The sequence below is a fragment of the Prionailurus bengalensis genome, chromosome A2 (genome assembly GCF_016509475.1).
Source record: "Prionailurus bengalensis isolate Pbe53 chromosome A2, Fcat_Pben_1.1_paternal_pri, whole genome shotgun sequence".
Taxonomy (NCBI): domain Eukaryota; kingdom Metazoa; phylum Chordata; class Mammalia; order Carnivora; family Felidae; genus Prionailurus; species Prionailurus bengalensis.
The window spans coordinates 45,041,871-45,055,806 of record NC_057348.1 but is presented as its reverse complement, the minus strand read 5'-3'; the positions used below and the strand labels follow the sequence as shown (position 1 = coordinate 45,055,806).

Sequence of the window (13,936 nt, the reverse complement as noted above, 5' to 3'; positions counted from 1 at the left end):
GGGGCTGAGCAAATCACCGGAAGTGATGTCAGAGACTCTCCTCCTTCTAGCTTTGTTAGTGATAGAGATGGTGGGATATGGGCCTGGTGCTTGGGAAGTCCACTCAAGAATTACAACCAGACTCTAATCCTAAAATGGTCTGTCTGGTGGGAAGAAGAAGCAAGTGATTTAATGACCAGCTAATGGGATGATAGATACGTGAGGGTACTGATGATGCGCCCTGGAAGTCAGAGAAACAAGAGGTCTATACCAGATGGAGAAACTGAGGAAGCCTTTGTGGAAAAGCTGGCATCTCAGTGAGGACCTTACTGCCGAACTTGTTTTATAAATATCAATATTATTAAATATCTTAATTTTATTAATTGTATTATTTAAATACTTAAATATTTATATTTTTAAGGCATGAAAATGCTGAAAAAATTGTTTTAAGCTTATTTATTTATGAGAGATAGAGACAGAATGAGTGGGGGAGAGGCGGAGAGACACACACACACACACACACAGAATCCGAAGCAGGCTCCAGGCTCTGAGCTGTCAGCACACAGCCCGATACGGGGCTTGAACTCACAAACCGTGAGATCATGACCTGAGCTCAAGTTGGATGCTTAACCAACTGAGCCACCCAGGTGCCCCAAGATGTGAAAATATTTAAATACAAGATGATAATGGACATGTATGTTGAGCTCAACACATTTTCTCTATGGGAAGCCTGTATATTTTTTGTCTGGTTTTTATTACTATCTTAGTCACTTGAGAAAATGAACAATAACTGATCTATAACATAGTTGCTAATGTTTAGAGAGCTGTGCATTTAGGACTTTACAAACCTTATCCTATATGATAAATAGCAATTGTCAGAATGCATTCCGGGAAGTCAGACTCCAGAGTCTGTATTCTTATATACTGTATTATGCTGCCTGTGTCAGGCCCGGTGTCTTTCATTTTGTGATGGAGTAATTTTGGGTGTGCCTAGAAATCGACTATAAGTCTTTGATTTGAAAAGGCTTGCTCCTCCAATCACCGTGGTTGGATAGAGAACTGTTTTAGTTGTAACAACAGGAAAATACAGTCAATTCTTGATTATCTGGGTTAATGGAGGAGAATAGTGGCATGGATAATCCAATACAGTGCACAAAAATCACCTGGTGGTTGATTGCATTACATTAAATTACTTTAAAAATTACATGACATTTTCGTAGGTAATTATGTACTATTTATGTACTTTTTATAATTCAACACTCACATTCAATGTTCTTTGAGCATACTTTGCAACAAGGTCAGGGTGGTGAGAAAGAACTGGAAAAGTTTAATCAGGATTGAACATTGCTTCTCAGATGTAAATAACCAAAAATCTGATGGTAGGAAAAACTCAGTCATTCTATCTTCAGATAGAAAGCTTATAGTAGCCCCCATCCCATAGGCTGAAAGAATTCTGAGCTCACCTGAGAAATGAAATTTATCATTCATGTCTTCTGCCTCCATGTAAAGATGCTGTTTTGTACATAGGGTGTGGGAGCTCTAAAAAATTCAGGAACATTGAGAGAACCCAATTATCTGGCCAGAGAGTTTTCTTTTACACAGTTAAATCACAGGTAGATTGCACACACAAAAAGAAGGTAAGAGTAAGGGTAAAAGTAAGCACTTGAAAAGGTTAAACAACCAAAGCAAATAGGCCCCTTCTAGTGCTCTTGCTTCAGAGTCACTGTCTCAAGTAGTAATACACTCCATCTGAGAATATTATTTGGGACTAGGGTCCAGGGAAGTCCCCTCGGATAGCTAAGCATAGAAAGTGTGTTGCTTAGATCTTCCCAGTATCTATCATCCCATCTTGTGGAAACATCATCTCAATTTTTCTTTAGTAAGCTATTACTTTGCCATGAGTGCAGGTTTGGTGTGATCAAGGTGCTTTGACTATGGGACACAAAATGGACAGATCAGACTCTTCTAGTAATTTGCATATAGAACAGAGTATTATCAAACTCATAAATAAATCCAATTTATTCCCAAAAAAGCACTTGGAATAGACTTTTCAGAGTTGCTGTGGTCTGGTTCTTAGCATAGCCTGGTTCTTATTCTCATCAAGGCTTGGTCATTCAGCCTTTTCTTGGCTCATGTGACCTAATCGGTGTCATTCCTTTTTGTTTGTTCAATTTAGCCAGAGTGGTTTTCTGTTGCTTGCAAACAGTGAACCCAACCTGCAACAACAAACAAAGAAGCCAAAGAAATCAGACACGTGTGGGTGAAGGTGTCTATGAAGCACTTTCTAAAATACCTTCAGCTCAGGTGGACTCAGCTAATCCAGGTCCTCATTTACCAGACGATGAAGCGGAGAGATAACAGGACTTTTTCAAAGCATAAAGTTTGAAGCCAGGCCTTCTAATGCTTTTCACCACCTAACAAAAATAGTGACACGGTCTTCTCTGGGTCACTAGGGTACATAGGCGGGCAACTGATGCAAAATGCTACTTCAAAGACCCCTTCAATTAATCAATGATTATTTATTGCAAGGCACTGTGCTAGGCACTATGGAGAGTACATGGAAGATAAGACCAAAGTCCCTGCCCTCAAGGAGCTTACAATCTAGCTGGGAAGACAAGGCATAAGTACAAGGAAAATTAAGTAACAATACAGGAGTTAACTTAAAATGCAAGATAACAGTACAAGAGATTTCCAAAAGTAGTACCTGATTAATTACTAAATGAGTGGTATTGACAGGGATTGTAGCTAACCCAGAGGAAGGACATCCTAAAGGGCTGAGGTGTGGGAAGACTTTGCAGACGCCTGGGGCTGGAGCTACCCTAGGACAGTCAGGAATTGGGTGAGAAATAAGGGTGGGGAGGGCATGTCAGGAGGGGTCAGCCATACATCAAAAGGCACAGAGGTGAGACCAAAAGCAAGCAGTGTTCAGGGGCCAGTGAGGGCTCAGTGTAGCTGGGTACAAAGTTAAGTTGTTATTAGATTAAGGGCCTTAAACGATCAAGTTTAGATTTTATCCTTTTGGCTATGGGGTTGAGGAAAGCTTAAAACAACAGATATCCATAGGTTAAATATGCAAAAGACTTAGGTAATCAAGAGGAAATATTCAAGTTTGATCTTCAGGACATTTATTTGTGGATTCTGACCCTCTCTGCTTGCAAAGAGGATTTGAAATGGTGTCTTCGGGGTTGTCAATTCCAAAGGGATACTCTGAGTCACGTAGCTTTGGATCATGGCCAGAGACTTTGGAGTCCCTCTGTCATGTCAAATTATAACTAGCACAAGGGTGAGCTAACAAATTCCCTGACAGGCAGGCAGGAAAAATGCTCCCAAAAGACAAGTATCTTTACAAATGACAGAATATTTATTAACAATACCTTTAAAAAAAGATTACATATGCTAGATCACTGGTAAATATCATTTACACTGGGGTCGGGAACTACCTGGGGTATCATTTTTTTTCATTCATTTTATTGTTTTGTTGATTTTTTTGTGTGTGTGATTTTAAGTTTTGTTTTATTTTAACATAGAAGTAACCATATCAAACTAAGAAAGGAACACAGCTTGAAATACTGACAATAATTTTTTTTTTCTGGTTACCACCCTATTTTTTACACAAGTGGAATCCTGATTAGGACAGGACCTTGTTGGATAAATAGAGTTAGAAGGTTGAAAAGTTAACTTATATTATTTGTAAGCAAAAAATGACAAATTACAGGCAAATTTGAGCTCTCTGAGAAAGAATAAAAGGTGGCAGAGTGTTCACATGTGAAAATTTTTATAGAAAATTTCATTGCCTTTTATATGCACTGTTCCACAAGTGTCAGCTGCTTACAAAACCTCCCCCGTTATAACAAATAGTTCTTTTCATAAGAATAGGTGGTTTTTTATACTGTAATTTTCCAATATGTGATTTTAAGACTTAGAAGGTAAAGCTTATAAAGCAACTAAGCTACTTACTGCAAAACAGGATAATCATCAAGATAACATACAGTTATACTAAAGATCTTTTGTAGTGTTGTGAAAAATTTCTTCGCAGCAACTATCTGCTGAAATAGGAGAAATGTGCCAAACTCCATACATGATTTTGATTCAAAAGAAGGGCTCTATTATTAAAGAGATACACATATATAAAGAAATTATGAATCCAACAACAGAGAATTACCTTTTTAAAAAAATGTACATTCAAGACAGATACAGTTAAAGATAGTAAAATTATCTTTTATCCTTTGAAAGAGTTGGTTGACTATAGTAACTTTTGGTCTATGTTACTACTGGATAGGTAACTTCAAATTTAATGCCTAAGATAATGCTACTACAGACACAATGCTAACTTAGCTGAGTGAAAAGAAAGTCTTACTGTACAATGCTAAATTCAGGGATGGGAATATTGCACAAGGTACCTCTTGGGCAGTTAGTTTAGGTTTCTAGTTCACAACCATTCCTGAAACCATCTCAAGTTGTGTTGAACAACAAAATTCACAAGAGGGTGGGAAAACATATTGTACATGTCAAAAAGGACTTGATTCAATGCGTTAACTATCCAAAGAGTCATTTACACATCGCAGCCTTAAGTTCCAGACCAAATCTTCAGCTGTTCTGCCACTGAATCCTTGTAAAACTGTACAGTTTATAATTTATTTATCAATATGAGTTTCGAACTTTTTCTTTAAAGGAAATATTTTCAAATAATAATTGTATGATTGTGTTGCCCATAGCATTTTACAGCAGAGGAAAAAATTAATATCTACATTTCATGTTAACTTTAAAAAATTCTATAAAACACTAAATATATAATAAAAAATATGCATATAAGGACATATGTAAACTGCTTTGGTAACATCATATTACAGATGTCTTCAGTGCATTGCAGAGTTTCCAAAGAAACTTCAGACAAAGCTAGGTTTGCTTTGAGGAAGTACTGTATAATGCCATTCCTAAAGAAGCAAAAAACATTTTTTTTTCCAGTAATAAGATGTACTTGAACAACAATATTACTTAGTACTGGGTGTCTTCAAAACAACTAGCTAAATGTTGCTTATATTATAAATAGCAAGTCCTTTAGATAACTTTTGTCATAAACTGGACCTAGCTGTGAGGGAAATCACGATCGTACTGATGGCTGACAGTGTGCATGCATTCGAAGTAGAAGGCCCGGCTCCTCTTGCATAGGCATCTGGAAAGACAGAATAATTTCATTCAGTATCGCCTTGCCCGGGATACAATGGAAAGCAAGGCCACAGCACTTTTCGAAACAGTAGAAATGGCTAGATTCTACCAGAAATAACAATTTCCTAGTGACTTTTTATTTTTTATCTTATTTTAGTTTTTTTTTAAGTTTATTTTGAGAGAGAGTGGGAAGGAGAGAGAGTATGGGAAGGGCAGAGAGACAGGGAGAGAGAGAGAGAGAGAGAGAGAGAGAGAGAGAGAGAGAGAGAGAGAATCCCAAGCAGGCTCTGTGCTGTCATCGCAGAACCCGATGTAGGGCTTGAACTCATGAAGTGTGAGATCATGACCAGAGCAGAAACCAAGAGTAGGATGCTTAACCGACTGAGACACCCAGGTGCCCCTCTTAATGACTTTTTAACGTCAGTTCTATGACTACCTACCTAGGAACCTAAGAGCACCTTATGGGACATCTCTGGACCTCTGTGAAAGCATTTAATGAGGATGTCCACATCTAACGTAAGAAGAAACTTCAATATTACTAATAACATTGCTAATAACTATTACATCAGTGATGCAGCAAAATAAAAGTTGCTACTCCCTTTTGAATTCTACCTTTGTGCTGGGCACAGGGCACTGTGACACTTAATTCCTACAAAAACCTTAAGCAATCTGGTATTGTGACACTCCTTCACAGATGAGGAAATTAGGATCTAGAGAAGTAAGAAAACTTGTCTAAGAGCAGTGAGTTAGTAAATATCTGAATTGGGATTCAAATCCACATCTGTCTAAATATACCCCCTTTTTCCCCCAGAATAATCTCAATCCTTTCACATAACACCTTTTCTTACAGGTCTTCCAGTTTTCATAGTTAACAGGCTACCAGCTGTTGTTTGAGGCTCCTCCAAAATTGTAAGGTCTTTGACCAACAAAATGGACACTCTTTTGAGGAAGAGAACTTGTTGTTTTTTTTTTTTCCACAGTCACATCCTTATTATCTAATATCAATTATATCAATTTAATTGCTTAAGATACGTTTTTGTAATGAATTAAACCAAGAATCACTGGTCTAAACAACAACAACAGAACAACAATGACAATCCTTATAATGATAAGAAAGTATGAAGTGAGATTTTAACAAAGTGAGATGAACTGACCCCCAGACAAACCCCAATCTCAGGTTTTTGTGGCCTGGTGATTACTTCCACATCTCAGGTTCCACAAATTGGTTCCTTTCAACAGAATTTAGAGCCCTTGCTTTAGTGAGATATAGAAATCCAATTCTCCCCAGGTTTTTTGTTTTTGTTTTTTTTAAGATAAAAATGCCTTTAGTGTCCACCTGAAAAAAGGGTGCAGTAAACATAAACTTTATCTGGAAATTGGCAAATCATCCTGAGTTGGGAGCATAGCTTGAAACAGCTTCAGGGTCCCTATGAAGTCTTGTTGTATTTGTCCATGTTAGCAAATGCTTATTCAGGAGAAGGGTTAAATGACCAATGAACATTTTCTTTTCTGATGGGAAGAATCCAAATTTTATAGATGCAGTGAAAATTGCTTAGTGAGTGCCTCCCTATAAGTTGCTATCAGCAACACACACTAGACCCTTTCCTCATCTGAAAAATAATGTGATGGATACCTAGCAGAGGGGCTGAAACTCAGGACGCTATGTTGAGAATTGTGTCCATGATTTAAAATATTATGTTGCCACTGATGGCTTGAAAATTTATATTTCCAGCCTACACTGAACCCCTTATCTCCAGGCAGTTAAATCCAAAAGCCAATGAAAATCTACACTAAGACTTCTAACTGCAATTTTTTTTATTGTGGTAAAACATATGTGTTATAAAAGTTACTGCTGTAACTATTTTACAGTGAACGAGTCAGGGGCATGAAGTATACCCCAATGTTGTTCAACCAGCACCACTATCTAGGTCAAGGACTTTTTCATCACCCCAACTGGAAACCCAGTACCCATTAAGCTGCAATTCACACCACTGGCCAGCCTCTACCAGTCACTAATCTGACTTCTGTGTCTATGGATTTGCCTTTTCTATTTTTTTTTAATAAATGAAATCATACAACAATAAAAAATAATATGCTGCTGAGATATCTGCAAACATAGTGCTTAAAAAACAGGATTGAATATATTTGCTCAAAAAAGAACATTCTTACATATTATTCAACAATCTTTGTCAACAGAGATAATCTTCGCTATACATGGACATGCGTGTTTATGTACATGTTATATACACACATTCAAAATAGTGCCCAGTTCCAAAGATTTTCAGCCACAGACATTGAGTTACATGGTTCTGCTGAAGACAAATTGCTACAGCACTTTAAAGACTCCTTTGTTTATTCCTCCTGAGTGACTCATGGTTTTAACTTTCTAAGCTGCAATTTCGCTGTTGTTGTAGATGCACACCACACAGGTCCACAAGGGAAAACCTGTGTGATGGATTTGGGGCTGCTTTAATCTGATTTTTTGATTGGCAACTGATAAAATCAGTCAAAACTGGTCACATCGTCTTTTTGTGTGAAACCGCCTGTGATCAGTGAACATCACTTGTCTGATGGAAGGGGACGGAACTGCCCATTTTTGGAGAAGACTTTCTTTGTGGGCTTCACTTTGTCTGAGCCCGGACTCATTCGCAAGGCTTAGGAGCTACAGCAGGGAGGGGCAAGGGAGGAAAAACACACTCTTACTTGATATCTTTGGAATTCGAATTTGTTCACTGGGGCTGCCATCTCCTCCATCACTGAATGGCTTAATTTCTATTATATAATCTTCATCAAAAGGCAAAGAGAGCTCCACTGATGTTTTATTTGTCTCAATGACAGATGTGCTGCTTTGTCTGTTCCATCTGTACAAGACCTGCCAATGCAGAAAGAACAGGTGTCACCTGCTGTCCTCACAAAAGCCCCAAAGATGGAGCATTCATTCGTTCTCACCTCTGGGCACCAGCGAAATGTGGGAACACGGAGGTTGTCAGACTGCCCGCACGCACTTGGGAGGCTCATTTATACCCAGGGGCATGTCTGCAGCCACCATTTCATGATGAGGAAAGAGTTTACAGGACACTGCAGCATGGGGATGGGGTTAGCATGAGTCACCCACCACGCCATGTGGCCTCACATAACCTCTGGAAGGCTCAGATAATACACCTGGAAGATGAATACCTCTTGGAGGATGTACCGAGCTCAGTTATACATGAGGGGCTCTGGCGTCGGAATCAACTTGGCCACTAGAAAGAGGACCAAAGTCCTCACTACCTCTCTGGGCTTCATTTTCCTCATCTGTAAAACGGAAACAATGACATCCACCTTTCTGGGGTGTTTTCAAGGTGGCAAAAGGACTGACTGTAAGTGAAGGACTTGGCTCAAATGAAGCATGTAAGATATAGTGTTTATGAAGGCTTAAAGGGAACAAGAGATAAAAAACACACGTGGCAAAGGTGAGAAGCACAAGGAAGGCATCATACGTTATTATCACCATGAATCCTTTGGAGAAAGCACATTTCAACACAGGGAGAGATTTCCCAAAGGCAAGGGCGGGAACCCCCTTTTCCTTGCACTGAGACCCCTTTTTGAGCTATGTGGAAAACAGGGTATTATGTGGCAGTCACTGTTACTCCAGAAGTGTCTATAGCTTCACCGGTCCTATTCATGCATGGTTCCCTTCTTGGCCTCCCCTGGGTCTGGGTCTGGGTTGGTGGCTCATTTGACAAGGTACCCAACTAGGTCTCCCGAAAACACATCCACCTGCCTGCCTGGTATTTCCTACTCTGACTCCATCAGCTATGATCAGAAACAAAATCTAAAAGCCTGGACAAGTGCATCTACTGTTTTGGATATAAAGACTGTGCTGATAATACTTTCTGATGTTTATTGTGACCTAGGTCCCTTATTGACATCACCATGTTTAACTGTCACAGCAGTCTGACAAGACAGGCATTATTAGTCCTTGCCAAAGATGAGGAGCCTGAGGCCGGAAGATGTCACAGAGCTAGTGAGAATTCCTAACCCGTACTCTTAAATCACTACAATCCAGTACCTTCAGTTTCTGCTGGTAGTTAAGAAACATAGGGTTGGGTGAGATCAGTGGTCCTCAGTCTTGGCTGTGTGGTAGAAACACCTGGGGAACATGAGAAATACTGACGCTCAGGGGTTCTCAACAGGGTGGGAGGGTTGAAGGAAAAATTTTGCTCCTCTCCCCCAGGGGGCATTTGGTGATGTCTGCAGACATTTGTGGTTGTCACAACAGGTGCTACTGTTTATTGGGTGGAGCCCAGGGATGCTGCAAAACAGCCTGCAATGAATGCAGAGGACAGTCCCCACGCTAAGAGTTATCCGGCTCAAATTGGCAGAAGTGAGGAGGCCCAGGAAACCTGCTATGGCTCCACTCCAGAGGTAATGCTACAGAGGTAGGGGCCAGGCTGCGGTACTTAAAACGAGTTTGATGTGATGTTAATGTGGCTGTAAATCTTGCATTCGCTCAGGGGTCCTCAAGCCTGAGTGTGCATCAGAATTGCCTAGAGGGCTTGTTAAAACCCAGGTCACTAGACCCCACCCCAGAGTTTATGATTTAGTAGGTCTGACGTTGGACTTGAAAATCTGCATTTTCCCAAATAATGCCACTGCCTCTGGTTCAGGAACCACACTTTGAGAACCATAACATTTGCTCACATTTCAAAATTCTGACCTGCTGAAGTTAGGGACATAAGGCCACTCTACTACTGCAATAAAAAGCAAACACAAGTAAAATTCATGAAATTCCCTTAAAATGGTATAGATCCCATTTGTTCCCTGGCATTTCATCACCTTAATTTATATCTCTCTAATACATGGTGGAAAACACAATTTCCTTAAGGTGGAAAGATTCATAAGTGTCCCCTTCCTTCTCCGGAACATCAGTTGTATCAAACTCAGCATCCCCTCGCTAATGATCAGGCTCAAATAAATCCTCAGGCACATTCAGGAGTGTCAAAGCGTCTCATCGCGGCCCTTCAGGAACACGGGCTGGCTGATGGGATGCAAGGGCACATCTGGCTTTGAGGAATAAATTGCTTCTTTGATTTACCTCTGGTCCTTGCCAGAGCACAGAGACTTCAACCGGTTTCAAATATAAATCCAAAAGAAACACTTCCAGGAAAAAGCAGCCTTGCTATCAGCACTGCTTATCAGTCTTGTAATATTAGGGACTGCATTGGAACCTAAATAAGAGCCTGTAAAACCTTTATTTACACCAAACACTTGGTTCGGCTGATTGACTTGAAGGCTGTGCTTGCATTTCATATAACCCAGGGCAGAAGAAAAGCAGAAAGAGTGGATTCATGGGAGTAATGATAACAGTAGCAAACATTATTGAATGCTTACTTTGTGCTTCAACACTCTATGTTCTTCTTTTACGTGAAAAGTAAGAGTAATTTAAACTTTGTTCTTATCACATTAGACAACCTGACATTATTTCAGTTATAGTCTATTTCTCAATGTCTGGGTGAAACATCAAAGTGGAGATGTGTCCTAATTGATCAAAGATGATGAGTTTTTCCCTGAGAATCAGTAGGAGCCACTGAACTGGAGCCAATGGATCTCTGATTTTCTTATTAAATGTAGATCAATATATGAAGTGTCCAGACCATCAGTACTCAAAAAGAAAGTGAAATTACCGCCTCCCAAAGGTGTGTCTTGTGACCTGGACTTCAGTGACCCTTCAGGGATGGCCTTAGTGCACAGTTCTGTGCCCGTGTTCTTGCAGCTGTGGTCCATGGATATTTTTAAATCACTGAGATGCTCCCATAATCAAGACTAACGATACGACTCTCAGCTACATCCTTCCCCTATCCCTCAAAGTGCATTTTCTCTGCTCCTTGTTCTTCACTGGACGTTCCAAACCGTTTCCCTGTATACTACAACAAACGACATTCAGGTGTTTTTATGTTGGATGGCTGTTTCCACTCTTTGGCTACAACCACACACAAGTGGTCTGGTTTTCGAGACCACTGTAGCAGAGATAAAGATGAGGCGGTGATTGGTATCAGAGCGCCTAACTGCTATTTTGGCTTATGCTTTGATTCAAAACATAATCTATAGAATCTGGCAGAGAACCTCTCCCCACCTCACTGACACAGACATATACTTGGAGCCTGGAGATGTCCTCATAAGCAACGAGAGATCTGTCACCACCTTCTACCATGTTATGTGATACCTGGCCCTGGGCAACTTCACTGTGGCTTTGGAGGGATCTGTCTGACATCTTCAATGAGGCCAGAGAACACTGTATGTTGTAAGTAGTAACACGGTTACCTCTTGAGACAGGCATTGTTATTACTCTGATTTCAAAAATGAGGACACTGAGACCTGAAGATATTATGCAATTTTCCCAGGGTACCATGAACAGTAAGTGGTAGATTTAGCATTCAAATGTAGGTGGTCTGGGTCAATAGCCTAAATGCTTAACTCAGTCTAGTTTGGCCACCATCTGTGTGGGAAAATTGCTTCCCCACTCTGGTCTCTGTCTTCATGAATGCAAAACAAGGGGGTTCATTAGTAGAAAACTGACAGTCCATGGGTCACATTTGACCTGCATATGTTAAGTGTTTCGCTCTTACAGTGTTTATTTCATCTTACTATTTTATTTTATTTTGAGTTAGATGTCAACATTTACCACCCCCACCCCCAAATTATACATGAAACAATTTTGGGTTCTACTAAAAAAATTAGAAGATATTGCCACACTGTTTGGTAATAATAGGCTAGAGCCCAGAATCCACTGCCTCTTCTGGACAATGAGAAAATCTCTAATTCATCACAGTCTCCAATATTTCCTATTGCATCACGTTGGCATGTGCCCACCTCAGGACCTTTGCACATCTTGTTCATTGTGCTTGGAACACTCCTTCCCAGAGAGCTGCCTATCTTCTTTCCTTTTTCATGGCCCAACTGAAATGTCTAGAGTAAAAGTTCAGAGAAAAATGAAGATACTAGGAAATTTCTCCTTTAATAAAAGAGAAAATGCAGCCCTAAGACATTAAGTGATTTAGAGTCACAGAGTTAATAGAGGACCAAAATGTGGGCCTCCTAATTTATGCTAGAAGACCCTTCCAGAAGAGTTTGCTCTTATAAAAGGACACAGGAAAAGTTCTGCAGATGAGTTTCTAGGCAATGTTGCTCTGTTGGCAGAATACAAATCACTGTGCCACGTGAAGGAAAGAAAAGGAAGTCGTGACAGGGAGCATTTTCCTGAATTCTTCTCTACTCATGTTACCCAAGGTTCTACCCCCAACTACAACCACTCCTAATTCCAGCTGTGCTTTGATCAACTACTTTCTAACAGGCCCATGTCCTTTCATGAGCTCCTGACAGCACTGCCTCTATGCTACCCTCAACACTTCCTGCAAAAATGCCACACACCACAGCTTGCACGCCAGTTTTGTCTGGCCTGCATTGCATTGCCCCACACATTGCTTAAAAGTAACACAAAACAAGACAGTAACAATTCCTGTTAATTGTGGCACCAAGGCTAAACACTCTTTCTTTTCTAGCTAAATAAAGTCAGACTAATACTATGGGAGCAGACAAATGAATTGTCTAAAAACTCCCTGTTTTCTTTTTCTCTCTATAAATCTCCCTAATTATAGGAACAGGAACAAAAATGATTAACCATTCATAATACTGTTGATAAAAAAAAAAAAAAAAGGACAACCAGGACAAGAACAAAACAAAGCTGACAGGAGAAATGTTACAGATGCGGTTTTTCCTGAGTTTTTGAAGACACACCCATAGGTTCTTCAACCATTTCTGAAAGACTCTGCCTGAGTCCAAAGAATCAGATTAGGCAATCTCTAACTCTGGCCTGTGGCCACGGACCATTTATAAAACTCAGAGCAAACCACTCTGGGGACAGAGATTCCTAGAGAGGCTGTGAGGCATCATCAGGGAAAGTGAGAACATAGTTCATGACTTTGTGTGAAGAGACTGTTCTCACTAACAGCAGGATTAGGAGCCTCTGCAAAAAAGAAATTACCCACTTTGTATCCTTTTACTTCCGACTCATTATCTAGGGCCTTCACTTGATCCCAATTCAGGATAATTTTGGAGTCCGATGAATTCCATATGATGTTTCCGGGGGGTTGACTTGGTGCTATAAAAAAATTAAGATATACGAAGTCACAGATTATTAAGTCTCAATGGATTCTGAGGAATATCTCCTTACTAGAATTCAAGAGTGGAGGCAATTTAATGGGCTATTGCACTAATATGTGTCTTCAAGGTCACTAAAATCTGACGAGATACAGCATTGCAAATGGAAAAAGATTCACTTGGTCGCCTAACATTTATATCTAAAAGAAGTAGCCCTTCCCAATGAAGAGAAAAACATTTATCTTTCTGTCCTCTGGAGCAATGAATTTTGCATGGTATTCGGAAAGGTTCAGTTAAAATGCTAAGGTAAATTTGAATACACATAATGATACCAATTAGTATGCAAATGATCACTGGGAGGTGGGGATGGGGAATGAACTTGGGATATGTCTGATGAAATCCCTAAAATATTTCTGAACAAGAATGTTCTTACGTGGCTTTCTGGTTGTCACATTGACCGTTGCGCTGGACGGGCCTGTCCCTGCAGTATTATATGCCTTGACAGCTAAATGATACAGCGCGCTGCCTTTTAAATTGGTGATTTTTGTTGATGTCTGATTTCCAATTGTTCGTATTTTTCTAGCATTTTCTTCCTTGTCATCATGTCTCCAGTATTTAACCTGAGAAAATAAAAAGGAAGACTGTGGGAATC

At 39.9% G+C, this 13,936-nt stretch overlaps 1 protein-coding gene across 3 annotated transcripts in view; it reads right to left on the bottom strand.

Annotated features, from left to right (window-relative positions):
• Positions 1-2,478: 2,478 nt before the first annotated feature.
• The window catches only part of CNTN4 (contactin 4), a 900,795-nt gene continuing 889,337 nt past the window's right edge, over positions 2,479-13,936 (bottom strand). For all 3 annotated transcript variants that reach the window (XM_043587960.1, XM_043587961.1, XM_043587962.1), the window contains 4 exons: positions 13,718-13,904; positions 13,173-13,285; positions 7,849-8,017; positions 2,479-5,152 (listed from right to left, as the gene is read on the bottom strand). In XM_043587960.1, the coding sequence (XP_043443895.1) occupies positions 5,052-5,152; positions 7,849-8,017; positions 13,173-13,285; positions 13,718-13,904 (570 nt within the window). In that variant the 3' untranslated portion in view covers positions 2,479-5,051. The remainder of the gene's footprint in view (positions 5,153-7,848; positions 8,018-13,172; positions 13,286-13,717; positions 13,905-13,936) is intronic.